General features: G+C 48.1%; 1 protein-coding gene across 3 annotated transcripts in view; it reads left to right on the top strand.

Annotated features, from left to right (window-relative positions):
- Nucleotides 1–564: 564 nt before the first annotated feature.
- CYTH1 (cytohesin 1) overlaps nt 565–24,771 on the top strand; it is a 58,179-nt gene continuing 33,972 nt past the window's right edge. Inside the window, exon 1 of one of the 3 annotated variants that reach the window (XM_035104208.2) lies at nt 565–698. In XM_035104208.2, the coding sequence (XP_034960099.1) occupies nt 671–698 (28 nt within the window). In that variant the 5' untranslated portion in view covers nt 565–670. Of the gene's footprint in view, nt 699–1,450; nt 23,206–24,771 lie in introns of those variants that run through there. The other 2 variants (XR_009557203.1, XM_035104206.2) reach the window with 2 other exon arrangements.

Genomic DNA, 24,771 nt, shown 5'->3' with positions numbered 1-24,771 from the left:
CCTCCCTCGGCAAGACAAGGAACGCAAGGACCGTTTTGCTTTACAGGAGACCCCACGGCGCCCAGGCACATCCCGCTCTCTTGACTCCTGAGAAAACCTGCTATTTAAATTTAAATTTGTTAATAACCCGCCCTTTCTCCCAACGCAGCCCAGAGAGGCAGCTTGCTATCTCTCCAGCCTTTATCAGCAACGCTGTCCTCAGGACACCAATGTGGGCACCGCGTGGCGTGGGTAGCAAAAGGCGCTCCTCCCCCCCCCCCCCAGCTGCAATTAATGTAGGTGTTCATGAGTAGAATACAGTTTGCTATGCGTGCGTGGGCGCGTGCAGGTGTGCAGTTGCAGCGACAGGTTTGCAAGCCGCAGAACCAGCGTGCTCCGGATCCGACGGTACAGCGGGAAAAGCAACCCCAGGTCCTTGCTTTTGCCCCGGACCGCGTTGCCCGTCACGTGGGCCGCGAAGCCTCGCCTCTTTCGCGTCGGGTTTCAGGGGGAGGTGCCGCCGCCCTCCTCCTCCTCCACTTCGTTGTCGTCCTCCCCCCTCCCTCCCCAGTTCTCATCACGTGTGTTCGGCGGTGGGAAGGAACTTGCTGAGTAGCGGCGGCGGCGGCGGCAGCAGCAGCATAGCTTTAGCAGCCGGGCAAAGCAGCCGTGCAGGAACCTGGCTAGTAACATGGAGGAGGACGAGGAGAGCGGATACGGTGAGCGGACGAATGACTTATGCATCCAAGGAGAAGGGAAAACGCATCTCTGGCTGGGCCAAGGTGGGGTGGGGGCGGGGGCGGGTCTTAATGGCAAGGGTGGGGGGCACTCAGGGAAGGAGGGAGGGATTCGTTTAAGCCTTAATCTTGCGGCTAGTTAGAAGGGGGGAGTGGCCCTTGCATGTTCAGCGAACTGTCCTTGGCTTAAAGCGGGGAGTGTGCAATTGCTGCCCCCTCCACCATCCCGACACACACACACACACGGATTTGGGAAGGAGTCTCTTTTTGCATCCTGGTCTTAGCAAGAGACGATTAACGGGATTTAGGAGCTGTGTGGCCGGTTGCACTGAGGGGGGGTCCTGCCTCAGTGGATTCTGAGGGTGCGCTAGTAAATCCCGAGGAGAGATCGGCTCCTGAGCATAGGAAGTAGAGATTGTGCAAGGCCCGGGGTGCGGTGCCGTTGGTTAAGGGTGGGGTCACAGAGGGTTCTCTCTCGGGTATCTGGTTAGGACTCTCGGTGGGTGGGTGGGTAGGGCTACCTTTTTTCTTAATCACCCGCTATGTAGGAGGGCAGCTGCCCTTCCCGTGGGGGAGAAGAAGGGAAGCTTCTGAGCAGCTGTTCCAGCCCGTGGTCGCAGGGCGAGGACAGCTGTTCATTGCAATGGGTGAGCTTGGAGTCGGTTGCGGGGGTTTGGGGGAACAGGCGTGCGGCCGCCTCTTGGGGGGAGGGAGGGAAATGTGGCCGGACTCCAAAAAGAAGTCTTTACAGGGAAGGGTCAGGGGTGGCTCCCCTTGCGCTGAGCACTGCGGTGAGGGTTAACGAGAGACAACTGGGCCGCGTGTGTTTGTCGGCTTGCGCGCCTTTGGTGGGGGGAACTTCGTGCCGGCATTTATCCTCTAGGCTGGGCAGGGAAGCGTAAACTGCCTCTCGGAGAAGGGAAGGAGGGTTGTGGGGGTGACTTCAGGGTAGCAACAGCTGCATGAGCAGCAGATGCTTCCCCTTTCTGCCTGGCTCCTTAGCTCTCCTTCCCAGGGAAGAGGGAGAACGTGGCTCTTTCTGAGGCTGAGTTCAGCTGTCACATTTGTGCCTCTTCTCTCAGTGTGTATGTGCGTGCGTGCACACACACACACACACACACACACACACGGGGTGGGGTTGCTTTTTTGGGCCTGGACTGATGTCTTTGATCTGTGTGTCCAACTGTCATTTCCAAGTGTCATTTCCTGCCAGTGCAGATCACCTTCTAAAAAGGTGGCAGGAGCCCTGGAGATGGCCTAGTGGCGAAGGACTGGATGACTGGCCCTGCCAAGCGTGTCGCCTCATGTGACTTATGGGAGGCCCTCGGTCAGGTCCTGATCTTACCCAAACCCTAAATTACGGTGCTAGGTAATAAGTATTCTGCAGAAGTGGTGGGAGTGAGTGCACTGCTCGCAAAATGATATTGTTCGGGATGGGGGGTGAGCGATGGTGGTGCCCTTCATAACTCCGGTGGCCACTGACTGGAATTGATATACTGTATCCCGAACTGGGGACAGCAGGCTTGGGCCTGGAGGATTTGATGTTCACACACAGGCCTGTCTTGCGTAAGAGGTGGGGCAGGCTGATTTCCTGAAAGAACGCACATTTAGAGGGAACAGGAACAAATTTAGAAATGCTGCGACAACAAGCCAGGCAATAACACAGCTAAAACTTCCTAAGCACCTGTCTTCTGAGAAGCTGCCCTCAAATTAAGCAGACAATATTTGCTGTCATTTGTAGCCCAAATCACTTCTTCTGGTGCGCAGGCTGCAAACATGCTAGCCTTTCTCGTTCCAAATTGAGGTGATGTTTCTGCCCTTGGGAAAAGGAAAGAAATGTACATTCAATATACTGATGTAGGCTATGTGTTGTCAAAATAGTTTGACTGACTGAGCAGGGCTGTCCCATGTCGTTTTGCTTCATGAGGCAAGAACGACAAAGTGGTGCCCCCCTCATTCCACACAGAAGGGCCAACAGGACCGGAAGCTGAATATTACTTCAACAGTAACAATGGGGCAGTGTCCTCCACTTCGCCTGAAGGTGGCAGGGTCACTTATGCGGCACGAGGTCCTTTTTGCTGCTTTCTGCCAAGGCAGCCACCTCACTCTGCCTAACGGTAGGGCTGGTCCTGTGTTTACATTTTAAAACTGAACTGTGGAGGTCACTCCTTGTGCTGGAAATGTCACCTTGGCTCGCAAGTAAGCTACAAGACGCTTCACTGCAAAAGAGTCTTTGGTCCTTTGCTTATTCAGCTTTCTGTGTATGACACTGCAACGGAGGGAGCCTCCCAGCACGGTCTCCCCCGAATCCACTCCAATTCCTTTAACACTGGGAACATCTCTGCAGTGTCGTTGCACCAGGAGAACGAATTAATATGTATGACCCAGTTATGGGTGAGTGGCTGACTTAGAGGCTTCCCCAGCAGAGCTGTGAGCTCAAATCTGTGTCTTAGCAGCTGTGGCACGCTGGGGCAGTAGAGGCTTGCTTGACTTATTCCTCCTCTTGCATGGCATACCCTGCCATGCAAATAGCACCCTGGGCTTCCTTTATCCAGTGGGCTGATGCTGGGGCCTCTGGGGCCAGATGCCCTTTGATGTGCCTGTGCTGCTGAGTCCTGTATGTGGGTTTGGCGAACAAATTAGCTTTGAACCTTGGGTGGCTTTTGAGCGGGCAGCATGGACGCAGCATCTCCATTCATCACAGAGACCCAGGCTGAAGCTGTAGGTGATGCCCGGGAGGCAGGCGGTTCTCTCAAGCAGCAGGCACACATGTCCCTGCCACCAGCGGGCTTGTCCCTGATTTGCCTAGTACATGAATATTCCAGCTGTGTTGCTCACTTCTTGCTATGATCCCAAAGGAAAGTGGAGCGGTGCTTAAACGATGTATGCATGCAGCTGCTTTCTCATCTAGCCTGTGCTGTGAGGGATGGATTAGATTTACAGGGGTAATCTCCCTTTCAGGCAAGTGGCAGCCTGCCCAGTTCTGCTCACCATGGTTCTCAGCCCTGTGCGTCTCCAACCTGGGTAGCACTGCCCAGTCACATGGAGGGGTCCTCCTGCCTGTTCATCAGCAGAGGTGACTTAGGGACAGCAGCAATTCCAGGGACTGATGCTTTCTCCTTCCTCCCCTCAACCCCCAAGCTGAGCTGAAGGGGGGAGGCTCTGAGGCCGAGCTGTGCTGTGGTTGCCACTGACAGCTGGGTATATTTGAGCTCCTTGTTTTCACAGGTTATCACGTGTTTGCTGTAAAAATGGGATTATGGCTCAGGTTGTGATTACGGCTTCTCTACAATAACGTTAACAAGGGCTGTTGAATACTTTCAATTATTGTATGCAGGCATCATTTTTTAATCTTTTGCTGCCTGGACTACTATGTGCCGGCGAGGGACTGCTTCTAGCCAGAGACTGTGATTTGAATCCATCCTAACGTATTTTGCTTTACACTGTGGAGGGAAATGTGTTCATGGGCACGGGGGGGCTAGTTTGTAACTTGCTGCAGGTCAGAACATTTGTTCTCTGAGACCTGAGTATATTGCATCACTCACACCTAGAGGAAAGTTGGTGAGCAGTGGAGAGGAGTTGGTCTTGGTACTCTTTCTAGGTTTGTGGAGGAGAAATGTCTTTCTCCCCCGTTCACTTTGGCGATTGCTTAAAGGTAAAGGGACCCAGTCCAGTCGTGACCGACTCTGGGGTTGCGGCGATCATCTCGCTTTATTGGCCGACGGAGCCGGCATACAGCTTCCGGGTCATGTGGCCAGCATGACAAAGCCGCTTCTGGCGAACCAGAGCAGCACACAGAAACGCCGTTTACCTTCCCACTGTAGCGGTACCTATTTATCCACTTGCACTTTGACGTGCTTTCAAACTGCTAGGTTGGCAGGAGCTGGGACTGAGCAACAGGAGCTCACCCCGTCGCGGGGATTCAAACCGCCGACCTTCTGATCGGCAAGCCCTAGGCTCAGTGGTTTAACCACAGCGCCACCCGCGTCCCTGGCGATTGCTTACATCTGAGAAAATGTAGATTTGTGTGTAGCCTGGGTGGAGGGAAGGGGGTTCCATGCAGAGCATGCTGCCGTTTTGGAGACTCAAAACAAGCCTGCTGTGTCTCGTCTTAGTGCACTTGTAGGACAGTCGCTTCTGAAATCAGCAGCTGGCTCTCCTCTGCTGGCCCGCTTGTTTACAGGGCAGCTAAATTTATCCATATTTGCATGGGAGTTGGTTGCTCCAGCCAAAAAGGAAGCGAGGCTACCCTTGCAAATGTATGCAACTCGCGTAATGACAAGAATTCCCCCCAGAAAGCTTTCATGGGACGTCTCTGAATCTACGGGGCTCTCACTGAACATTCTCACTGATCCTATCCACGAGCTTTCAGGACGCGCTGAACAGAAAATAGCTTGGCTGTCCTGGGAGCTGGGGCTTACGAGGCCTCTGTAGAGGTGCCTCCCACTCTGATGGCCCAATGCAGACAGCCAGGCTCTGAAACAGTTAACAAATTCCTCTGCCCTCTCCTAACTTATGTCAACTTGACAACACAGAGAAAGAAAGAAGCAGCTGTGTGTGTACTCATGCAGTGAACACCACATCCTCTGTCGCACATCTTTCCTCCTAGTTGGGTGGTTGCTCCACTTCTTTGTTCCTCTTCTTGGGTGTCACGCAAGCTCAACTCATCCCTCCCTCCCGTTTTGCCCTTCCTTCAGTGTGGCTTGCCTTGCCCATGACTGACCTTACTTTGCCCTTGCTGCCCTTCTCTCCCCTGTTCATGGAGGTTTTTCATAGCCCAGGGAAGGGCTAGGCAACTGCAGGGTTCATCCAGCTGTGCACAGCACACACACACACACCCTTTAAAGCTCCACCTCGTCGTCTTTTTTCACCTAGTTTCCTGCGCTTGGCTGTTTTGCTCTATCGGTGCAGACTTTCGCCCTCTAGGCTGCCTGCTTTGCCAGAATGTAAGCATGCAAGCCTTTTGCACCCTGCTTTTTGTTGGTTTGCATTCAGTGGGCATTTCCTTGCCTGCTGGCTTGGTAATAAAATCTCCAGGCCTTGGACGCACAAACAGGGCATGAGATGGTATCGTGTTTCATCCAATTGCTGCAGGACCCTGTATCCTTTTAGGGCAGCTGTTGTGTGTCCCCCTGACACATAGCAGCTGCCCACCAAAAATGCAGATTCAGGGATGCAAGTGTCCCATTCAGTGTGTGCTAGTCGTTTAACGTCGAAGTACCTCTGTAGGGCAATAGGACTGCAATGGGGTGTGGCTGTGCAGCCTTTACAAATGGCTCAGGGCTCCATCCATAGTTTCTCAAATTTTCACTCTCGCTACGGATTTCCCTTGGAGCTGCGTAGGAAGACAGGCAGCTTGCGGTTGCCCAGTGCTTATAACCTTGTTGCCATAGGTATGTTGCCCTTGCCAACAAGGAAATACATCTGCACACTTTCCTTTGTATTCTGGAGCCCGGTTTGCTTTGAAAGAGCTTACTTTTTAAAGGCTCGTTGATCTCAAGGGAGCTTGAAATGGATGCTTTAGAGCCAGCAGGTGGTGCTCAAGTCTCCCGGCTGGAGGCTGCTATCCCACTGAATCCCAACACTGAGCACTTCCAGTAATCCCCTGTGGTTTTAACCTGTGGGGGGCAGGGGCGGTATTGTTTTCATGATGCCCTATGATTAATCGGAAGCAGCTCTGAAGATCAGCGTGTTTATTCTCTGGCTTTTATTAAGCAAAATGCTTTGAGAATGCATCTGCTCTGAGAACAGTGAGGTGAATTGGTCCTCTTGTGAGAGAGATGCCCAGCACACACCATGGGATTTTGGGGAGGAGGCGCGCTCGCTTGTGATGTTGCAGCTGGCGATCCTTGAATTCTGCTTGGCTCAAATGAGGATAGTATAAGTAGAACCAGGAGCACCAAAAAAGGTGACATGGGTACTTGAGTCTCAGGAACCCCACCGCTGTGTGCTGTCTGCGGTGTACAGGTAAAAAGTTATCACATGGTTTGACTGCCTCTTGCATCTAGTTCACTTGCATTCATGTATATTCTGATTGGTTGTGTGAGGGGGATGGGTGGCTGTTGCAGAATTTAAATGCTTCTGGCTGGCAGGAGGGGAATGCATAGTGTTAATAAGGAAACAGGTTTCTTAGGAAGGTGGATAGGGAGCTGGGTTAAGTACCCACAGATCTTGTGGTCACGTGACTGGAGGCGTCTTTCCATTCACCTCTTGTCTTTAAGTTCTTGCTGGAGCTACTAACACACTTCCCAAAGGTGTTTGATGCTCAGAAAGGATAGGAACTTGATTTTTTGCTTTTAAATGAATCAATGCAAAACTTGTGGTTGCCAGTGATTTGTGTTAAGATAGTTCTGGATACTCAGATCTGTATGGAAAGTGATTGCTCAGTGAAGTGATGGTTTTGTAGATACAAGCTGCTTTGGAACAAAGTTAGTTTGCTTGGTCAGCACATTCACTGCGGAACTTGCTCTAGAAGTGAAACAGATGTGTCTGTCCTTTGCTCTCATGCTGGGGGGGGGGGCAGGGGTGCTGGTGGAATGTTGCTGAGGGTGCAGCTTCTCTCTTGGTTCGCATCACGGCAGAGGCCCCGAATGATCAAAACGGCATTGTCCTGCGTTCGACAAGCTGATGCTTGGCCAGACATGGACAAAGGGAAATACGCAGGTTCCAAATAACGGGCTCGTTTGGGGTGGCTTCAGGCTTCCCATCCCTTCCCAGGAGTCTCCTATTTCCTCCCATGTTTGGTCTTATTTCTGTGATTTCAGGACAGTATTGCTAGCCTTGCGTATTCCTCACTCTTTTCGGAAGCTCCCGTTCTTCCTATCCACCCACTGAGTTGTACTGCTGACGTATTGGGAAAGATGCAAACATTTATTTCAAGGCTATGAAACTCCTAAATGAAGATGGTGCCCAGGCTTCTTCACTAAAACAGCATCAAAACAAAAGCAGGAGAATCTGTTTTCATTTTTTTTAAGAACTTGTTTCCAACTCTCGTTTTTTGTGTGGAGAAAAAGTGAATTCCAAAGGCTGAATAGCCACAATGTTCATTGGGTGGGGAGGCTGCGAGGAGAGTCTTCCTAGAGATAAGGATTTTTACAGTTCTGCCTTTCCCTTCTTCAGGGGTCCTAGAGTGTCCCTGCCCCTGTTCTCCCCTTCTCCCCACCACACACATTGAACTGTACCCCAGAAACCTTTCCTTTCTCCCTTCTTCCACCACCCCATCCTGCCAATGATGTTTTCCTCCAGGGATCCAGATTTTAGTAAATGAAGCAAATCGGAAAATCAAATGCAAGCCGATGTGAAATGCATTCTCATTGCAAAACATGACTTCTGCATTTGCTAAAATCTCTACTGTTATGTGTGATCAGGGCACATCCCCCCTTGTTTGCCCCCTAGACCTGGGTAGACTTGACTTGTGCAAAGGTCCAGACAGGTCAGAAAAAAGAAACCCCACGTTTGCAATGTCTATGCTTTCTAGCTTGTCACTGCCTAGCTTCTGTCTCTCTCTCTGTGTGTGTATGTGTATTTCCCCCAGGCAGGTGGGTCTGAGTGCCTGAGCTTCCTGTCCCAGTCTGGAGCAGATTGGCTGTGGCACTAATCGTACTGCATAAAGGATTACCGGCCACCAGGATTAAAGGATTTCTGTAAAAAGAGCTGAGGAGGAATGGGGGATGGGCTGCTGCAAGAGCTGGGAGGACATACATGACTGGCTGATGGGGAAGGGAGTGAGGTTGGAAGGTCTTTGGCTGAGGAACCAAGGTACTTGTAGGCCACAGGCGAAATGCATGGCTGCTGCTCTCTAGAGCTGGAAAAGTCCACCAATGACCTAACCCAGGGCAGTCCAACCTCTTAGACCAAGTGGGCCACAGGAGTACTTCAACACAGAACCCGGGGGGCCGCACCCTGAATTAAATTTCCACATTGTTAATTAAAGCATTTGCAATATGGTCAATGCTATTTAATATACACAATTAATACATGTTAAGGGTGAGCACTCCTAAACATTATGAGACCAGCTCCCAAGTAAGTATGCGTTGAATCAGGGCAGGTTGCTAGGCTGCGATCTGTAGGACAGGGTTTCGACTCCGTGCAAGCTGACCTGGGATAAAGCCCTGCTCAGGTCAAAATGCAGCGCAAGACTAATGTGTGCCTATTCACAAGCAAATGTCGTTAATTTCATTGAGACTTACTCCCAGATAAAAGCAGACTGCGCAGGGCTGCAGCCTTAAAAAATATACATGGAGGCATTCAGCTGTCTTAATACCAGTGCGGGGGAAATACCTCTCTCACATTAATACGGTGTCATTGCTATAATTATTTTGTTGTTGCTTCTATCCCGGGCAAAGTTAGAGGGGAGGAGGGGGGTGGCTGGCCTGTTTGGCCTTGCAGAGGCTGGGGGAGACACAAGAAGTGCCTTTGCAGTTTCTTTCCGCATGCCCGTCACAGCAGCAATGACTGACTTAGCCGGCTATTCGAGCCGCACTAAGAAGCCCTGAATGTTGCCAAGGGCTGCCCAAAAGCTGTTTCAAGGGCTGCATGTTGGGCCACCTTGATCTACCCCTTGTGTGAACTAAGGACAGCTTTTACGCTCCAAGCAGCAGGCATTGAGCTTCCCAGTGGGTGCTTCTCCCACTTTTAATTATGCCCCCACCCCACCCCCAAAACTGGAACTGAGTTTAGGGAGCGGAGTGTGTGTGCACAAGGTGGAAAAAGAGCATTTGCAGTATCGGCAGGCCTGGGAGGGGTTGCACACCCGTCCCTCCCACTGCCTTTTCTCTCTCTTGCAAGCCCCTTATCCTCACCTCCACATTCAGGTTATCTCTCCGAAAGTGGCTTTGGGAATGTGTGTTTGCTGAGATTAACCCCAGTGTAGTTTTCTCGTTTTAAATGTCAAGAATGATGCTCCACAAGCCTCCCAGTGGGCCTTTGAACTATACAATATATAGGAGTGCTGCTGAGGGATGAGAATTATTGGGTGGTTCTTGTTTTTAGTTTTTATTATGTATTTTGTGTTTTTATATTGTGATTCTATGTTGTGAAGCCCTGAGACCTGTGGGTATAGGACCGTATACAAAAAAAATAGTAATGGGTATGGAGACCTTTGCCGGCACTTCCTAAAAAAGCACACTCCCAGCAATCCTTCGGCTTTTCAACTGGCCTCAAACCAGTCTATGTTGTGTATCTGCCACGTTTTGGAAGCCTGTGTCCAGGACATGGGGAGTGGGTCACTTCACCTGTGGGACGCTTTTGGAGCAAATGCCTGGGCCTCAGTTCTCAAGCTGTAAAATGACAGTGGCCAGGGTTGTAAGGTTGCTGGGAGGGCGACTGATGTGCACACACAAAAATATGGAACAGGTTTCAAATGCAAATTCTAGTTGTTGAGATGGGCTCTCATTTCCTCAAATGTCTCCTGTAGTCTCAGGAGGAGTGCTTGTGCAGAGTCCTGCTTGTTGAGTGGCGTACCTTCCACAACACCTGGGAGTAGTGAGGTCCAGCATCTTATCAAATGTACTGGTCACTGAGGGCATGCTATATGGGCTGGATGCCTTACTGAATGATGACGTGGTTCCTATATCCTTGGAGGCAGCAGTGAAATCTCTGTTAAATGAATGAATGTCAGATCTACAAATCTTGAACTATCCTCCAATCCCTGATATATCATTTCATTTATATTTATTTATCATGTTTATATTCCCCTCCTTTCCTCCAAGGAGCCCAAGGTGGCATACGTAGTTCTACTTTCTGTTTTATCTTCTCAATAATCACGTGAGGTTAAAACAAACTGGCCCATGGTCACCCAGTGAGCTTCATGGTTTAATGGGGATTTGAACCCTAGTCTTCCAGATCCTAGTCCAACACACTAACCACTACATCACACGGTCTCTTTGATTTTTTTAGTCAATTATTAGAACATGGGATGGCTTCCCAACTCAGCATGGCCGTGGGCAATGCTGATTATTTGGATCCATTTCAACCTGTCTTCAAACATGGGTTTGGGACAGAACAGCCTCTGTTTCCCCAGTGGATTGCTTCCATAAGGGAATGGCTTGTGAGTGCGTGAGTGCGTCCCTGTTGGTTCTTTTGCAGCTCTTAGTGGCTTTCAACATCGATGGCCATGGCATTCTTCTGCGCCATCTTGCTAAGTTGGGCCTGGGGAGGGGAGAGTATAGGTTAGCACTGGTCCTTTCTGGAAGGTTTTCCACCTAGTTTACCCATTGTATGGCATAGGATGCTAAAAGTTCATATCCCCCAATGGGTCCTGACCCAAATAAGGCTACTGTCCCGATTCTTTAATCAGCTGCATATCGAGGAGAAGCTCAGCATACAGAGCTGCTTCTTTCACTGCCAGGGGCATCGCTTGGTACTTAAAGAACCTGGGAAACAGATCATGATGCAGATTTGCATAAATGCACAGTGTGCCTCTGGGTAAATTAAGATGGCAAGGCTGTTGGTTGCTAGCACTGCACTTAGCTGCACAGTAAGCAAAGTTTGCTTTTTTTAATTTAAAAAGGAGGCCGAGGAAAGGGGATCTGGGGCACAGCACTAAATTCAGTTCCCCAAGCGGTGCCCCTGGTCTCTGCTACCCTATAATGGACTTTACGGACCTTGGCATGCAGCTGTTCAAGGAACAGGAGCCTTATTTGGGGCAGAGAGGACTCTTTCCCTGGAGGCATCGCTCTACTCATTTGGCTGGCTTGCAATAAATGCTCCAGCGTAACAGCTTTGCTTGCTAGCTTCAATCTGCCAAAACCAGAAACATTAACTGTTTGCCGTCCCCACGCTTCTCTTTTCACTTACCAGGACCATACAGTAATAGGATGGCTTTTCTGTCCTCCTGTGGGATAAAAATTCCCATTGTCCTTCCACCTGACTTTGGATTCAGTTCTGGGGGCACAGCGCTTGCCCCAAAGTCTTGTCATTGCCTAGTTGTGTGCCAGTTCAGAGACTGAAGCAGCAATGGATCAATATCTGATGTACAAGCGTTTCATTAACTAGAGTGGCCTGCTCTTCTTTTTGTATGTAGGGCTTGTCTGAAAAGAGTTCTTCTTCTCCCTGCCTACTCATTTGGGGCAGAAGTCATTATGGGACTCCTTTAGTTCCCCTTCTGAGTCTCAGGCACTGAATACAGTGTGAGAACTAGTACCTCATGAATGGAGGGCTCAGCCTTGTTAAAGAGCCTTTTGCAACGCTGATACAGCCCTTTCTTTGAAGTGCCATCTACTGGGCAAATCTCAGGAGCGGATGCCACCCTGCAGTGTTTATTTTATTAGGTTTGTATCTTGATTCTTCCTCCCCAAGGGAGCCCAGGAGTGCTGTTGTTGTTGTTTGCATCTGTCTGTCTCGAAAGGCAATGGAGTGTGCTTCCAGAGGTGATGTCAAACCATAGTGACCTCCCCAGGATGCACTATGTGACAGTGTGTAGGGAGGGCCTGGTCTGGAGCATAAGGTAAATGCAACACAGTTCAATAAGCCATATATTTCAAAGCACCATTAAAAACCTAATAAAAATATCAATAGTTAATACCTTGAATGCAGAGAACCTCGGGATTGATCTGCTTCTGTCAAGCAACTTATTACTAGACGGTATAAAATCTTCATGGTGTTATGATTGTCTTAGGCACTTATGCTATCAGAATGAAGTTTTGTGGAACACAAACTGAGAATGGCACAGAGCTTCAGGGCCTGTTGCAGCTCTCCAGAGTACTTGTTGGGTGACAAAGCCATTATTTGCTGATGCGATCTGCAAATGGGTTCACAGGGGACTTCCCAGCTATAAAGAAAAGTAGTTGGTCGTAAAGGTGAAAAGCCAGTTTGGTCTCTTGGGGGTGCTCTAAAGTAGATGGGGGATGCTATCATAGCAAAGCTGGAAAGTTTAAAACATACAACATTTTGAAAACTATGGGATGGGGATGAGCTTTTCTGGAGACTGCCAAGGGAAGTGCCAGCCTTTCATGGGTATCCTCTTCTCAGATTCTGCCTCTTCTGTTGATTGATCTGGCTTATACTTCTCCTGAGCATCTCCGTCTTCTCTATCTCTGCTGCTTGCTGTAGTGGAAAGATGTCTTTTCTCAGAAACTATGGTTCATTTTTTCACAAACGGGGAGTTGCCTCTGTGTGTGTAAAAAAAATCACACATATTTTACTTTGGGTTTTGATTGTCAGGGTCCTGAACCCTCTTAGTTTGTGGGCCAATTGTTTTGCTTTGCTTTACTGTGGGTAAGAGGCAATAGAATTGGAGCCACAGGCTAAGGGAATTACTTGGTTTGGTTTGTTCCTTTGCTAATAGATCCTAAAGCTTATCAAACTATTATGAAATGGGATTTCCGTAAACTTTCACTTTCCAGCAGTCTAGCATTCAGCTGACAGAAGGAACATTATGTTGAACTTGCCATAGATGAGAAAGCTAGAGTCGTGTGTTTCCAGCAGTACAGTACTGGGGAGAGCTTCCAGAGGGATAGATGCAACAAGCTAATATATTAAAAAACAAACAGGAGTCTTCTGGCACCTTAAAGACTAATTGGGGGAGGGCATTCTTTCCCTTTTCGCTACACCTTACAGGCTAACAAATTTTGTTAAGATACGTTTTTATGGGCTTCATCAGATGCTTGGAGTACGATCCTTGGTGGTTGAGTATATTCACTTGTGAGTTTAAAGGCAGGAAACATAAATTTGAAATCAAATGGTAATATAATGCAGTCTGTGATAATTCATTTAGATATTAAATTTGCAGCAGCCGTAATTGATAATCTTAGTGTTGTTAAGTAAATTAACACCTGTAGTGGGAGAGGAAACCATTGTTTCCATCTGTTGTCTCCCACCTGGAAACCTATGTCCCCACTGTGGAAAGATGTGTGAATCCAGAATTGGCCTCCACAGTCACTTACGAACTCATTGTTAAGACCGTGTTCATGGAAGACAATCTTACTTGGCTACAAGTGATCGCCAAAGAAGAAGAAGATTTTTAGACCAGCAATTCCAAGTGAATAGGAGACCCAGGAAAAGAATAGTGATGTTGGGTTTTAGTGGAAACGTATCAGATGAACATGGAAGCTTTTGTGTGCTTGCCTTTTTAAGACAGGGGACCCATACTGTTAGCTGTCTAATGTAAGCTTGCTCTTGAAGCATTTGGCAGACAACGCTAGCACCTGTGCACTTTCTTGCTGCCACAGCTGGGATGTGCACCTGTGCTTGTGGAGATAAGCTTGCCAGTTCCCGTTGTGCCCTATTTCAGCTGCTGTTCAGCTTGGTGCTGCAGGGATTCTGGCCCCATTGAAGAACGTGGCTCCTTACGAGCCTCTTGAGACAGAGGGGAGCCAGTTGTGGAATCAGAAGAAAAAACACAAGGATGTAATGAATCATGTTTGCTGGACTGTCTTTTTCTTTCTCCATGATTTCTGACAGAAGAAATTTGCAGACCTATCACCTAACTGGCCGTTTATGGATTCCCCATTAGTCAGGTTCGCCACACTCCTGCCAATCTTTCCTCTTAAACTCTGGCCATCTCAGGTTTCCCTGTGTCTTCCAGAAACAGAGTCATGTATCTTACCTGCTCTGCATGTTTCAGGTAGGGCTCCCAGTTCTCGACAAGAGTGCTAATCTGAGATTGCTTTGCACATCCTCGGAGAAGCAGCAATAGCACCACCTTTGCCAGTGAGACTTCTGTTGCCCTGTGTGCAGCTGATTAGATTGGATTAGAAGTTCAAGGTGGACTGGAATGTGTTTGAACTTGAGGCTTGTGCCAGTCAAGTTTTCTCTGAGACTGTGTAATAAGAGATGCAAGGAAGAAGAGTTCAAACTGAGTTTATTTGCAGAAGCACAAAAAGGATGGACCTCTCTGCAGCTTTTTGTGTCTCACCATAGCCACCAAACGCAGGACAAAACACAATCTCTTTTAAGACAAAAATAGTTTTGTGGAAAGCATAATGCTGTGTCAATTCTGTGACACATTAAACATTGTTTGTACTCCCTTGCGCAGACAGCAGACATGGTTTGGATTTTATGCATTACTTTTAATACATTGCCAAAGCTTGTTTGGTAAAATTATGGCTTCATACTGTGTTATAGAAACAGACTTTTTAAAAGCATGTAGAAGGGGCTAATGTGCTGCTTTGGGGACAGATGTGTAAATCAGGCTTGTCATGATCCCCAGCAAAGTAAAAGACAGCCAGTAGCCCTGTCAAAAGGGAAATAGCCAGTCACTGTCTGTCTTGTCCAAGTTTGTGAGGCCGACCTTTCTGTTCTCATGGGGGCTAAAAACCTTTTAAGAGAACAGCTGAGAATTCACCAGCAGTTGCCAGGGCCTCACAGCAGCAACCAGTCACAGCCTGTTTTGCTTTTGAAACCTTTGTAATTGGGATCCAACTGGCCAGTGCCTTCCTGCTCAGGTGGAACATGCTTCTGAGAAAAGGGTCTTACGCCTAGAGAAGTGGTCTTGAACTGCAACCTACCAGCAAGATCCACATGGTGCTGCTCCCGACGCTCCTTTTTCTAGAGGGCTGGGAATCGCGCCGACTCCTTACTCTGCAACTCTTACCCTGCTGCTTCCTTGCACTTCCCATGCACATCTATGCACACATGCGTCTTTGGCACCTGCATGCGTTACATTTCCGTGCACCTTCCTTTTATGCGCTGGCCGTTGCATAGCAACCACTAGCTCACAAGATGCTTAAAGCTGTAATAATGCAGCCGGATAAAACCGACCTAAAAATACCCCTTGCCCAAACCTCTCCTGGGCAGCTGGGAGGAGTGGCCGGGGAGGAGCTGGGGGGGGGCACCTTGGAAAAAGTTCCCAAACTGAATTGCCCTCTAAGTGGCTTTGTGCGTCTTTCGTCAGCTGAACAGCTCAGCGGCTCGGAACAGTAATAGTTTCCTGGCAGGGAGCTGGGATTGGCTGGGCTCTGTGCATGGGAGTCTCTGCTGCTCCTTCTGCTCCAGCCGGACTGGGGATCCCTCTCCTGCCGTGTCTCCCCCCCCCCCCGCCCCCTGCACTGTCTGGAAGAGGGGGAAGTGGAGGCTGCTGCTTGGGAAGCCATTTGGTGCTGAGAAAGTGGGCACCCAGAGGTTCCAGCGTCTGGCTCCGACCTGCTAGGCCTTTCTCACCTGCCCAAGGGCAGCAACCCCTGCCCAGTCTTGAGAGGGCATTGCATCGAGGGCATCATCATGGGCACTGTCGGTGAGCTCTGTGCCTCCAGTTTCCAAGCCTTCCTCTTCCCCTCCACCTTGGTAGCCACCAAGCCAGGTAGGTGCTTTATATTTTGCCTCTCCTCTCTATGTCCAGGAGTGCCTTGTGCTGATGCTGGGAGAAATGAGGTGCCGGAAGTTGGGGTGTGTGCAGTTTGTGTATTGTCTGTGGTGGAGCCAGGATTACCGTAGTCGTCCTCTGCTATGCCCTGTCCCTTGCAAGAGAAGCCACAACAGACATATTGCACTGGTGTCCCTCTAAGCGAAGGTTGCTTTTGAAAGACGCAAGGGGCACAGCTTCACTGCCTTTAGCTATGATGTTGCTTTCCTCTTGCTGAGATTTGGTGCACCGATGTAAATGTAACCTTATCCGCTGGAGTTCATAAATACTGTACACAGGTGACCGAAATGCTTTGGAATGAGGAGCTTGGGAGAATCCATCCTGCTGATTCCTTGGCTCAGGAACCAGTCTAACCTCTGTTGTACAGGTGGAAGGAAGAGGTGGCAATTGGTTCACAGCCTTGTGTTTGGTTACAATAAGGCTGAACCCAGTTCTGTGTTTTGATCCCCTTGGCAATCTGTTTCCTCACATGCTCAGATTCAAAGTGGATACAAGCTCCAGTCCATTTCGCGGGCAACCTGCTCTGCTAGTCATAGAATCATAGGATTTGTAGAGCTGGAAGGGACAACGAGGATCATCTAGTCCAGCCCCCTGAAATGCAATACCTCAAGGACTGGCTCTCTCCATGTGAACCTACCCGGACCCTGAGATCATCCTCTGAGGCCCTGCAAGTGGTCCGGGGGGTTGCAACATGAGAACGGGCCTTTTCTGTAGTGGCTCCCCGTTTGTGGAATGCTCTCCCTAGGGAAGTTTGCCTGGTGCCTTCATTATGCACCTGTAGACGCCAGGCAAAAACGTTCTTCTTCAACCAGGCCTTTGGCTGAGTATACCCTTTTTAATGTGTTTGTGGGAAGAGGTGAGGGAGGAGGGTTTTAGTGTCGTCATCTTCTATTATGTACAGTATTTTGTGTTTTTTATCTTGTATTTTTAAGTTGTAAACCATCCTGAGATCTACAGATGAAGGGTGGTATACAGATTTAATAAATAAAATAAATATTTTGCCCAACATGGGGTTTGAACCCACAACCCTGAATTTAAGAGCCCCATGCTCTAGTGATGGGGATGTTCTCCCAGTGTCTGCACATTTTCTGAAAGAGTCAAGTGTGCTAACTTCATACATGTTGTGGTGTGTGTGTTTTCCACATATTCTTGTGAAGATTTTTTGAAATTATTATCTGAAAGTAGCTTTTCAAAAGTGTGTGAGAGCAGATCATTATTTTGCTGATGCCTAGCAATGGGGTTGTGGCTGTGACCTCTTTTTGACCTCACTAGAGGAAGAGCATATGCTATATTTGTCGTAGTTGTTGATGATGTTGCATTTATATCCCACCCTTCCTCCAAGGAGCTCAAGGTGGTTTACGTGGTTCATTTCCCCCTCTCTATTTTATCCTTACAATAACCCTGTGAGGTAGGACAGACTGTAACTGACCCAAGGTCATCCAGCAAACTTCATAGCTGAGTTGAGATTTGAACCCTAGTCTCCCAGCTCTAACCACTGCATCACCTGTAATGGGTCACAAACTTCGGGCTGCCAGTTTGGTGTCTGCCTTGTGGAATATGATGAATGGAAAGGACTGTGTTATACAAAGGCGGCGGCTGAGGCCTAAGGCCAATTCCATTCTCAACCCTGTTTTCACATTTAAAATAAAACACCCTATGAACTGCCTTACTGGAGAAAGAACCTGACTCAGGCAGCTTATAGTACAGAGCCAGCAACAAAATCTGGTAACCCTGGAAGGGGGTTTGAGGGAGGGAATGTGTGCCTAGACCTGCATACTGAATGCAACAGTCATGCAACTGTTAAACAAACTACAGTTTCCACCAGTATGGAAAACTGACAGTGGGCAACATTTCACCTGTGGAATGAATGTCTGCCTGTTGCACAGAGCCTCTACTAAGGAAAAACTAGCAAGCTTAGTATGTACGGGCACTTGATGAGACGGGTTTGTTTTCTGTCTCTTCTTCCTTGCTGTGTGACAACAGGATGGGTGGAGGGGACTGATTTGTCTGATGAGGGTTTGTGGTTTTGGGTTGGCGGGGAGGCTGGCAGGCCAGATAGAGTGATCCAGGATTAAAGCCATTTCACAGTATGAGACTGTTTGTTCAGGTACAGAGAGAATATAGCAGCCTTAGCACTGAAGCCTGTAACATTTAGTTCTCCGGTTCATTGGCTCAGCCCCAGGTTCTGCTACAGGCCTTACATTCTGGTATTGAAAGTTGTGTTGTAGACGAGTCCAGTACTTGGACCCAGTGAGTAGTTCTTGTGAGTTCAGTCTAGGGACCTGCAGCTGTAAAGGACAACTTAGGTGTCTTTCCAACAATTTTCAGAACCTGATTTTCCCTTTTTAAAAAAAGAGAACAAGTTTCTGCCCCCTAGTATTTATGAAAGGCAGTGTGAATACATGGATGGATTCTGCATAAAACCTAGCCAGGGAATAGGACTGTTTCAGACCCTTCCCATCACCCCAGTCCTTGTTATTTCTTGGGTCAACAAATCTAGTTTTGCTGTTTCCTTGCTCAGTCTAACATAGGGTTGGTACACTGGTAGTTGATTGCCTATTTATTTGACCATTGTCATATATGTTTGAATATTCCATGAAGGCAAGAATACCACCCGCTTAGGTGGCAGATTTGCTTTTTATTTCATTATGAGTTTCAGTTGTTGATGAGGACTGCTTGCCCCTGTAGTGGTCAAAGGAAAAGCCTGGCAACATAGAAAACCTTTTTCCTACCAACACCCTGCTACAATTGCAGCTATCTCCAAACAGGAATGCAAGTTGTTTTCATTGGCAAAGGTTGTTATTTTAATTGCATTGTAAAACCGAACAAACAGCAATTGTAAGCTGACCCTGGAGTTTTAGGATAAAAAACGAAGAATAATCTTTCATTGACTTGTTCACATATATAGAAACCATACTTTGCATTAATTCATTAGCAGCCTAACTTTTTGGGGTTGGGAAGTTCAAAAACACAGTGTCAAAAATCCTTGGTAGTCTACTGCATGTCACTTAGACCTACTAGTAAATCCCAATCTAGCTTCTGTCTAGTACTGTTCCAGATGATGCCTACCTGCAACTTCCACCAGACCCAGGCAACATGGCAGTGGTCAGGAATGATGGGAGCTGCAGTCTAGCATTGTCTGGATGGGCATCATGTTTATTCTGGATGGGCATCATGTCCATTCTTCTTAGGCATTCTTTTGTAGGACCAAAATATCAACAGCTGTCTGAATTTCTACCATGCAGCCTGGCAGTAGGCTAGATACTGCAGAGTAATGGCTGGCAGCCTGCAAGCTCTTGCCAAACTGGGAGAGGAATTCTGCCATCGCCCAGTGGCTTACAAACAGGGCACAGCTGCAGTTTGTCATGAAGTATGTGAGGGGGAACCCAAGGGGCTGGTTGTGTTGTTCCCTCCACCTCTTCAGACGTTGGGGAGAGCCGTTTCCCATATGGCTGCTAGCTCCATCCCCAACAGTCAAACAGAAGGGGATTCTGCCTTGGCAGGAGCTGGGAGGAGGAAACGGAAGCCAGATGGTGTCCATGGAAACGAGGCCTGTACTCTGCACAGCCAGGTGGCTCCAGGCAAAGCATGGCTGGGGCTGTTGTTATGCCTCAGCTGTGAGCAAAGAGGAGTGGGGCGATGGGCCCTGGGTGTGTGTCTGCCTCTTAAATGTGAGGATTTGGTTGTACTTCTGCAAAAGTAATGGGCCTGGCAGACTTCGAAATGGAGTCCCTTTCCTGGCAGCACTGAAGCCTTACTGTATCCGATGCAGCAATGAGAGGCAACTGTCATTAGGAAAACAGGATGTGGTCGCAGTAGCAGCTGAGAGCAGGAACTTCTTGAACCCATTTGTGCCTGGCAACTTGGAGGAGACAGGCAAAAGTTTGTTGACAGCCGGATCTTGTCAGAAGCTATTTAAACTAGAGGAGCACTCCAAAGTTTCTTAATCTAGGAACAGCTTTACAAAAACCATTGTACCCTCTCTCCCTAGCTAGACCAGGTCTTTCAGCTCAAATGCCACATTCCCTCAGGGGCAGGCTGCATACTGGTAGTAGACAGGAAGATGTTGGCACCTCCAGAGGCAAAGCTGGGTAGGGCTGTGGGTGCGAATTTTCCCTTTGCATGAGAAACCGTGCTAAAGCCGGAGGTTTCTATGCACAGGTACCTCTTGCCCATGCTAGTATTACCACAGCAGAGGACAGCTTCCAGTCAGGCAAAATCGCTCCAGGCTGATTTAGAGCAGGGGTCCCAAACTGTGACCTTTGAATCGCTGGTGGTCCGTGAGCTTCATCCCAAGTGGTCTGCAGCATTTCTGTGGATTTGCAGTTGAAGACGGCAGCTGGCAAGTCCATCACGTTAAATACTCCTATTGATTTTTAACAGCTTTTTTATTGCTCCTTTTATTATAATATTGTGTTTTTATTGCATTGCAATTTGAATTCTTTGAAATGCAGTAAAATACAACTTGTAAGAAATAAAAGAAGCAATAGAAATACAATTGCTACAGCAGGCAGGAAAGTCAGTAAGTGGGCCACCAAGATGCCCCATATCCTGTGTGGGATATAAATAGGGAACCACTGCTGCAGAGTGTGGCCAGTGACAGGTGTGGTCTGAGGAGAAGCCTGAGGAATGGGTAAAGCGGCCCAGAAAACCGCATTTGTCCCCCTCCACTGTGGACTGAAATACCCCACCCCTCCTCTAGGCATACAGATGAGGTCCCCAACTGCATCATACATTTAAAGCAGGATCATACCACTTTATACAGTTGTGGCTTCTCCCAAGAATCCTGGGAACTGTAGCTAGTTGAGGGTGCTGAGAGTTGTTAAGAGGGCCAATATTCCCCTTACAGAGCTACAGTCCTCAGAGTGGTGGTTTAACAGTTGATCACTCTTCCCAGGGAACCAGAAGGTTTATTCATTAACTTCTGATTCGATTCTTGAACTGTCTGGGAGCAACTTTTTGAATGGCTCTGCAGCTGAGCTGTGTATGATTTCCTCAGCCACAGTTTGACCACTTCTGGTTTGCCACCGAGTTTGGGGAGGTGTGTCTTACAAAGCTTCGTTCCAGCCAGCTCCGTTGTGTGGAGTGAACTGGATGAAGTTTTGGGGCAGATTGGGAATGTGAAGAATAATGATGGAGAAGACTTGGAGCATCACCATGTCCCTCCTTTCTAAGGCCCACAGGGAGAAAATGTGTTATTGTATTTTAGGAATCTCTGCATTTGCTTGACTTACTAATTGGCACTCTATTGAGCCAAGGCTTTCCCACCTATTCGCTTAGTCTGGGTGCCCTCCTGTCTGCCTTGGGGCAGCTGTCTGGGTATGATGCTTTCTTTTAAAATGTAAAATCTGGGACTTGCCCAGCAAAAATTGCAGGGTGATTTTACAGTGATTCACATATGTGCTCAGACACAGCTTGCAGAAGCCCTAGAGTGCAAGGAGCAAGCTGCAGTCATATAGTTACTGGACCATAAATATGTGTAATTGCTTTTTGCAGTCTGGGGTAGAGGTGGTAGCAGAGAGATTATTTGTAATGGTTCATGAGTTTGTTTTCAGGAAGGAGTTCTCTCTGCAGTCCTCTACTGGCTTGATGGGTTAAAAGACAAATGTGACCCCCGCTTGGGCCAATGCCTTTTTATTATCAGCAGAGGGCAGCACATGGCCAACTCTTATCTGTACTGTTCTGTTAACACACTTCTCCAAGTGCATTTTCGGTGGTGAAAAAGTGTGCATGCAAATACATGCTTCCTTGGGGTGTGTGTACTGAAAAGCATTGAAAAAGTGCGTATTTTACACAACAGTGTGAATTTTACACATAAAGTGCTCACAAAAGTGTGTGCAAATGTCTCCAACAGACCTATGAATGCCAGTGAAGCCTAAACTGGATGGAATTAGCTGCCCTTTACTTTGGCTTGGCTTTGAATGGCAGGAATGGCATTTTCAAGACCACTTGAAAATGGTAGAGGGTCTTGGTGGACCGCTTCAAGATTTTTCTACCTGTTGTTGCAATTGTAACGTGCTCTGCTAGATTCCGTCATGTCACATGTTCATTCCCAGTAATGTTCTTATCCTCGCAATTGTCTGTAATGCTTTTCTGCTTTTGTTTGAAAAGAACATATATGTGCTATGCTGGGTGCTGCATGGTTTTTAATTGTATTTTTATTGCTCCTTTCATTATATATTGTATTTTACAGCATTTTGAAGACTTCAAAGTGTAATACAATAGAACGCAACGTAAAAATAAAAGAAGCAGTAAAAATACAATTTAAAATCTGTAGGAATATTTTATGTGATGAATTTGCTGCCTTCCATCCTCAGCCACAAATCCAGACACAGTGCAGACTCCCTGAACGAAGCTTATGGACTTCAGTTTGGGAGCCCCTGTTGTGAGTAAATGTCACTCAAAACACCACATGCCACAAATGAAGAATAGTTACCATGCTGGGGCATGTTGAATTTTTAAAGTTTCAAATTCCAAAAGTAAGGGGTGCTAAAAAATTGTAACATGACCTGAGGATGATTCAAAAGCTGTTTTCAGGAATGACTGGGCCTGTGGATGGTCTAATAACAGTTCTCCTAGTAGACTAAAAGCATTTATAACATGCTTTTCTTCACTGCATTAATAACCCACTTTTTCAAGGTGGCACACTTTGTGGTTCTCCTCTCCTCTGCCCAGCAAGCTTCAAGGGGCTGCACAGAAATTTCAGCCAGTCTTTTCTCAGCCCTAGTCTTGACTCAGTGGACTACACTGGCTCTGCACTCAAATGTGCGTAATACTTTGTGATTCCCCACCCTTTGCTGCAGGCTTGGGAGGGGTTCTTTCTGTTATCCCACCCTGCACAGATCATGCCAGCTAGTGTTTACATCCATCAAGTTGTAGTTTCCTCTTTGCTTCCAGAGCATGAGGGGGTTAACAGCCCTATGGAGGCTGAAGGATCACCACAGGAACAGGGCGTTGCTGGTTATCTCGGTTACTGCCAGGCCAGGACTGTAATGACGCCTATCCTCCAAGGCAAAGGCCACCCATTGGCTGGGACAAGACCTGACTCATTCCAGGAAGCCGCAGCCAGACAGCAAGTCAGACTCAGGTGTCTACCCAGCCGAGCAGCACGTAACTGTGGAACGGACGGAGATAGTGGTCTGCAACATCTCTCTGCTGCTGGCAACATGGTGCTCAGGATGGAGAACGGTGAGAGCGGTGCAGGGTGGGGAACTCCTGGGCTCCCTCTTTGGGTGGTTGGGTGAGTTTTGTAGCAGGTGGTGACCACTAAGGGCTTCATTTGTGGGGAGCCATGGTCAAGTTGGGTGTTGTACAGAAGTACGCACCTTCCTCTTTCATTAAACCTTTTAAATTTTAGATCTTTCCCAGCCGGCATCTGTATTGGAATTGTTTTTAAACAAGTTTTCATTGTTTTATCTCTCACTGTGTGCTCCTGTGGGAGTGAGTCTGGAATATAAATTTAATAAATACATAAACATGGGGTGAGTACTTCAGAACGTGGCCTTCCATGTTGCGGTGATACCGGTAACTGACTAGTGTTCTGATCAGTGCTATTTTTCTAGAAAAATGAGTGCCGGAACTCACACCTCCCTCATTCTCTTGGAATGGCAATCGCCCCCACCTGAGAGGTGCCAGAATTGAGTTCTGGCGAGTTCAGCTAAAAGAAGCCCTGGTTCTGATAATACTAGTGAGAGTTGAAGGGTGCTTTGAGCTCCTGGCTCACTAGAAGCACATCCCATGAAAATATGCTGCCCAGTGCCCTGGGGGGCGGGGGGGATTGCACTGGAATATGGGGCAAGCAGTTACAGTAAGCCATGCCAGGTAGGCTTACTCCTGTAGGGCCACTGCTGTGGCCTAGAGATTTGAGGGTGTTTTTTGTGTGTGTGAAGTGCCCTATTCCTGCTCTCAGCCGGGAGAGGCCCAGTCTCGCTGTACTTGAAAAGCAGGAGTTTCTGTTGGCAGCGCCCTGAGCGGCATGCTCCGGCATGCATCTCTCCCAAAATACCTCTCCTGCCCTTTTCAGGTCTGCTTCTGCCCTTGGGCACCAGGGAGGCTGCTGGGAGAAGAGCATGTGGATTTAATGAGGCAACAGGCTGCTTCCTCCGCACTTTGGGCAGGGCTTCTCTACTTTCTCTGGGAACCACCTTGAGAGTGAGAGTGATTAATGGGGCTGTCCCTGAGCCACATGTGGATCCAGATGAGTGGGAAATGTGTTTGGAGAGAGGACTGAACATGTTGACCAGTCATTCACACACACACACACACACACACACACACACACGTTCAATAGACCAATCAGATACAGATGGCCACCATTTTGTGTGTGTCTGATTGATGCACAACAGCTGACACATGCACTGCTTTTGGCCCCAGAAGGGGGTGGAATGAGGTTACGCAACACCACTGATGCGCACAATGACCTGGAACACAACCCCCACACAAATGGGGAGTTGCCTGTATTGTCAAATACTGTAATTATCAAGTGTGTTTTTAAAAGATCCTCAACTTTGAGAATGAAATCCACCAAAGCTTTAAAAATAAACAAGTACTGTACTACAAGCACGGCCAGGAAATCTCCAGGTGAGACCTGGAGAGACTCTTGTTTGAAACCCTGGAGAAACCCAGTCACTGTAAATACTTCTAAGCTAGGTAGACCAATGGTCCTGCTTGATAGAAGGCATCTTCCCATGTCTTAATGAAGTGGTCAATTGTCCAGTCAGTTATAATGTTTTCCTGGTCAACTGGTGAACTCTT

Source organism: Zootoca vivipara, chromosome 2, assembly GCF_963506605.1.
Source record: "Zootoca vivipara chromosome 2, rZooViv1.1, whole genome shotgun sequence".
Classification (NCBI taxonomy): Eukaryota; Metazoa; Chordata; class Lepidosauria; order Squamata; family Lacertidae; genus Zootoca; species Zootoca vivipara.
This window is presented reverse-complemented; position numbering and strand designations above follow the sequence as displayed.